We start from the raw sequence: 5,732 nt of genomic DNA on the forward strand, positions 1-5,732 counted from the left end.
AAATGAGGAAGATGTGGTCTCTGATGTTGGCTGGAGGATCAGTAGGATCACTTTCTGCTCCTTCATGAAGATGTGCTGGTTTTCCATGTTGCCCTATCTGAAGGGTCTGACTTTTTTTAATTTCAAAAGCACTCTAGGTTCTGTCACATATCCTGGTCCAGATACACTTGTGCTGCTGTTCACCCACAACTCCTAAGCACCTAAAGTTAAAAAAGCTTCCATCTACATGCTGCAAATCTTCTGGTGTAATAAACAATATTGCAACTTAGTGGGGAACCCACTACACCAGTGCTGGGATACACCTTTGCCAAAGATTCTAGATGGCACAGAAGCATTCATGTAATGCACAGGACCCAAAGAAGCAGAATGAGAGTCACCCACATTGTAAATCACACTAAGCACACACAAGGCATAAAAAAAGATTCATCAGGCTTTGAAAAAGATTCATTTAAGCTCTGAAAGACTCTATGCTCCTACATTTCAATAAGTGAATTTGCTCTGTATTTCCACATTTATTTCCCCATGGAAAGCTTTTTTGCAACGTGCCCTGGTACCTAACCAATAAGAAGCTTACAAACTAGGGCTTCATTCTACTCATTTATTGTGAATCTTCTGCAGCTTCATTCAAAGCAAACCCAGTAACAAAAACAAAAGAATGTTGATTGCAGGCAGGTTGTCTTACCCACTGACACAGGTTTCTCAGGATGAAGTCAAACTGGATGGCAGCATACATCATCTGTCAAAAATACTGGTTTCAAGTATATTTTTGTTTATCTTTTTAAACATTATGCTGTACAGTATCTGGATCCTGTTCTCCTGCAACACAGAATGTTGTTGAAGGAGGGGAAGAGCATCTTCATCTTTGGACTTTGAAATTAAATCTTTTCCTTTTCTTGTGCATATCCTCTTATGAATGGTGCTTCAAATAATGCAGAGTATCTAACGATCTCTTCAATGGTGTAACTTAGCTGCCTTTATTTGAAGTCTCTTGGTGTATTTTGAGAATACACCTGTGAGCAACATAATAATGCACAGTATAGAAACTTCTTCAAGTCCCTCTTGGAGGAACAGCTGAAGTGATACGTTGTTTTAGGGAGACAATCCGTTGTCACAACTGCAGCCATTTTATAATGTAGTAATTTTTCTTTCCAATCCTAAGCAATGATACTCCATTCTTGAGAATATGCTGTCCCAGAACAAGAACAGTCTCAGGATCAGTTACTCGAATCCCATTTATCGAAACTCCACCATCTGTAATTTTCTTGTACCTTAAAAAAAAAAAAACAACAAAAAAACCTAACTAGTATTTGGAAGAAGCAGCTATTTACTGCTGTTAATTATTGAAAGTTCAGTTAGATTTGTTGTTGTTGTTCACTGAACAAGCACATTGTTCACCTCACTGAATACATTTTAATTCTCTTGCACTTTATTTTTTCAGTCCAGGTCAAGAGTGACTTAAATTAAGCTTAGCCTCCACCACTCCCATTTTTTCTGAGTGGTATAAGGAAACTCGTAAGGCTGTATAAGGAAATTTAGACTGTGCCTTCATCATGTGTACAATACAGAGCTAAGGTAAATGAGACTGCACTACCCTGCACTTCAAAATGGAATGAGGCTGTCTGCTCCCTTCTTTAATGCTGACATGTACATTCCTAGCCTGTTTCTACTGGATTTGATTGCCCTAACTGTTTAACTTCTGAAAGCACATCACTACTACCTGTTTATGTGAGGCATTACTGAGGAGCAGAGGTGACAACATACCCACTAGGTCCATCTGGAATAGCATTTGCTTTGCGACACAAGTCAAGAACATTCGTTCCAGGTTCCAGCATCAATTCAGCTGCAGGAGCTTGTCTAAAAAGTTCCTGTAACTCTTCATCAGACATAGCTTCTAGTGCCTCCAAGCTGCTGTGATAAAGGGCCTTGGTGCACCTGTGAGAAGAAAGATGATTTCAAATACAGAGCTAGACTCAACTTCACACAAAGGGCTACTCTACTAATCAGATTCCCCTCCACAGCTTCTTCGAGGGGTCCACACAATAACAACTGCATATGTAGTACTCCCCAATTATAGTTTATTGTAACCACTGCACTGCATTTTTAAAATGTTGTTACTGGTTTTTAAGTCTGAAGAATGACTTCTTTTTTTCTAACAGCTGAGCAGCAATTCAGCGATTTTCCAACATGAAAATAGCCCCTAAAAAGCTGTAATTAATCATCAGTGAATACCTCTAAAAGAAAACTACTTGCCAAATCAAACTTTACCTCTTAGCAGATTCCAGCCCTTCTCTGCCATGAACAAGCTTGGTTACTTCTGCAGCAAGTCGTTTCTGAGGGGCCCATTTCTCAGGTTCTCTAGCATGCATTTCCATGATGTGGTCAATCTCCTCAAGAGGAAGGAAGGTGAAGAGTTTCAGGTACCTACAAGCAAAGAAAAAAAATGTTGTTTACATATCCATCCTTACAGATTTCCTGCTTCTGTCATTTAAAATTCTTTAACTACACTAAAATGAGGCTTAACCAATTTAAGAAATCCCTAATACAGAGATTCTGTTCTTTCAAACAACTCTCTTTTTTTTTCCACAGGCTTCAGGTTACCAGGATAACTCACATTTTATTTAATAATAACATAATTTAATAATTTAATATCCCATTACTAGGGTAATGTCCTCAGCCGTAAGATAGCGTCAAATGCTTTTGTAAAGTTTTTAATGCCATCAACAACTTGAGATTTCTCTTGAAATGTATAAATTACAGGATTCATTGCAACTGTGTGTCAGCTAACAGGATTTTATAAATTCTTAGTAGCTGCACAGTATGTTAATACAAAATTCCAGTGCCATTCCACAGTGACGATGGGACAGAACTATGCTATATATATTAACGAATGAGTATCTCAACAGAATAATTATTTAGAATTATAAAAAAATTCAAGGTGCATATCCAAGTACAGTCTACTTTAGCAGGCTTGCATCAGCATGGAATGCAGTGTACCTACCTTTGAAATATTAGGGCACTATCCTTTGACAGAGGTAACTTAGTTATGAGACAGTTCAGGTTTATGAACTCAGATTTGACAGTGATATTTGAGTTCAAAGAAAAGCAGTTTTAAAAGAGAACATTCAGCAATTTATTAAAATTAATTTAATGCCTTGAATAAAGCTATGGTACTGAAAGTAATATCACACAAGATAAAGTCACTCCAGAATGTGTTGTGCTTTAGTTCCTTGTTCATCCACATTGCAATTTGGTGATGCACACACCACCATATGGAAACAGGTTCCACTATCTTGCATACTTACAAACCAATCATACCTGTGTACTTAATGAACATGCAGTTATAATTCACATGCTTCTACAAGAATCTTGCACTGCACATAATCCACATGAAACGGTTACAGAGAACAGTTAGTATCAGGGTCTATAAAGAATGACAAAAAGCAAGTTTAAGAAAAACTACTTACTTTTCAACTACATTATCTTGTTGCCTGACAAAAAACTGATAAAGCTCAAATGGAGAAGTCTTATCTCTGTTCAGCCAAACTGCATTGCCAGCAGTCTTCCCCAGTTTATCTCCAGTAGTACTGGTTACAAGAGGTACAGTAATTCCAAACACATCAGTTCCTGTCATTCTGAGAAAGAAAAGAATCACTGGATGATAATGAAAAAACAACATCTTGGTAAAGTTGACTAAAAAGATGAGCATTCTGTAAGATCCTATCCATGATTTAAAGCCGTTAAATAAGACAGGAGGGTGAAGGGCAAAAGACACCAGAACACTGATTTCTGAAGAGTGATTTCAGAAGAAAAACCAACCTTTAACTTAAGCTCGTAAGTTCTTTTGTGTTTAAGTAGTTTATATACTGAAAGAAGTTTCATGAGCAACCACGCCAGCAAATTCAAGTGTCCTGAACATTTTGTCTTCTGCTCTGAGCACTAATGGAAGCTGCTCCTGTGGCTGGGACACCTGTAAGGCTGTTCATGCTGATCCTCTAATGTCTTGCAATGGTCAAGCACGTACTGGAGCAGAAGCAGTGATACCAACATTGATTTGCTCGTTTACTTCTGTGAATTCTCTAAGTCTACGGCAAAATTTGGTGGATAAAAGCTCATCACCGTCACCATCATCATCATAACGATTCCTTTTATTTCTGAGAGAAAAAAATGCAGCCGTCTTTATTAATATACCTCGACTGCCTCTACTTTGGTGTGATTACACTGGAATGCGTTTGCCAGTAGGAGACTTGTCTCGATTTTGTCCCGCATTTCAGGAGATCTGATTTCGGTTCTTGGGCAAACACGCTCACTAGAAGAACTCACCCCTTTTGTTACAAATCCCTTAATATTTCAAGGAAAAAGCCTTACAACCGTGGCCAAAACGTAGCTACGCGCCAGGCTCCAGGTCAGGAGAATCTCAGAGTTTCGCCTAACTCCAGCACCCCCACGGGTGACTTTGGGGACGGCCAACACCAAGTCTCAGGGAACCGAGACACCGGTACCTCTACCCTGCCTATCGCGACCGACACCCCGCCCCTTGGGTTTTAAGAGTTGAGACCGAACCCCGCCCCCCGGCATGAGCCCCGCTCCGCTCCCCCAGCCCGGCCCCGCCGTACTTGGTGACGAGCTCGTATCCGGACATGATGTTACCCATCTGGTCGGCTCCCCCCAGCTGGATCCGGCAGCCGTGGTGCTGGTGGAGGTGTAGGAAGTCATAGGCCTGCAGCGCCGGGTAGAGGAACTCCGCCAGGCTCATGCCCTCGGGGCTGCGCAGCCGGGCCTGGCAGCTCTGCCGGCTCAGCAGCGTCCCCATGCGGAGCCGCCCGCCCGCCCCGCCGAGGAAGTCGAGCAGGGGCTGCCGGCCCAACCAACTGGCGTTGTCCAGCAGGGCGGCCCGGCCCAACCTCGCCGCTCCCGCCCCTCCCCAGAACAGCTCCCGGTGGTTCTGGAAGAGCCGCTCCAGGCCGGACCGAATCCCCCGCGCGTGCTCCCGCACCCGCTCCGCCGGCGGCGGCTCCCGCGCGCGCTGCCGCCCGCTGGGGTCCCCGAGCCGCGCGGTGGCCCCGCCCACCACGGCGATGACGTCGTGGCCGGCGCGCTGGAAGTGGAGCAGCCCCATGAGGGGCAGGAGGTGCCCGACGTGCAGCGAGTCGGCCGAGGGGTCGAAGCCGCAGTAGGCGGTGAGGGGCGGGCGGCCCGGTTCCAGCAGCCCCGGCAGGTGCTCCTCCGCGCTCTGCGCCGGGAACACCTCCTGGAAGAGGCCGCGCTCGAACTGCACCGCTAGCAGATCCCCGGCGCCGCGGGCACGCCGCGGTTGCTCGTGGGCTCGCCGCCGGAGCGGGAACGGCAGCGGCAGCGCATCCCGGCGCAGGCCGCCGCACAGCCCCGCCGCCAGCCCGCAACGGCGGCTCAGCGTGGGCGCCGCCATGCTGCCCCGAGGGAGGCTGGGAACGGGGCGGGGCGCTGGGAGGACCGGGGCTGGGGTGGGGGCGGGGGCTCTGGGAACTACAGGAGGGGGCGGGGTTTGTTCCCTGTAATGTCGAAAGTTCAGGTAAAGGTTTTTGCGTGTTTGTTTGTTTCTGGTTTTGTCTGTTTGGTTTTGGGGTTTTGTTTTGGTTGGATCCATAATTGAAGAGAGAGAACTAAAATTACGCTACTGGTCTCACCCGCAAGCAAAGTGTTAACAGATTCCCCTCCCCAACTTCTTCCACGCACAAACAGGGGTACTTAAAGTA

General features: G+C 45.3%; 1 protein-coding gene across 1 annotated transcript; it reads right to left on the reverse strand.

Annotated features, from left to right (window-relative positions):
• Window positions 1–584: 584 nt before the first annotated feature.
• On the reverse strand, window positions 585–5,446 carry YARS2 (tyrosyl-tRNA synthetase 2). The gene is made up of 5 exons (XM_071769212.1): window positions 4,614–5,446; window positions 3,465–3,632; window positions 2,266–2,421; window positions 1,762–1,932; window positions 585–1,268 (listed from the first exon to the last, which is right to left on the reverse strand). Exons 1-5 carry the CDS (start codon window positions 5,423–5,425, stop codon window positions 1,109–1,111), a joined length of 1,467 nt encoding a protein of 488 aa, XP_071625313.1. The 5' UTR covers window positions 5,426–5,446; the 3' UTR covers window positions 585–1,108.
• Between the last annotated feature and the right edge of the window lie 286 nt (window positions 5,447–5,732).

This window comes from Heliangelus exortis, chromosome 1 (assembly GCF_036169615.1).
Source record: "Heliangelus exortis chromosome 1, bHelExo1.hap1, whole genome shotgun sequence".
Taxonomy (NCBI): domain Eukaryota; kingdom Metazoa; phylum Chordata; class Aves; order Apodiformes; family Trochilidae; genus Heliangelus; species Heliangelus exortis.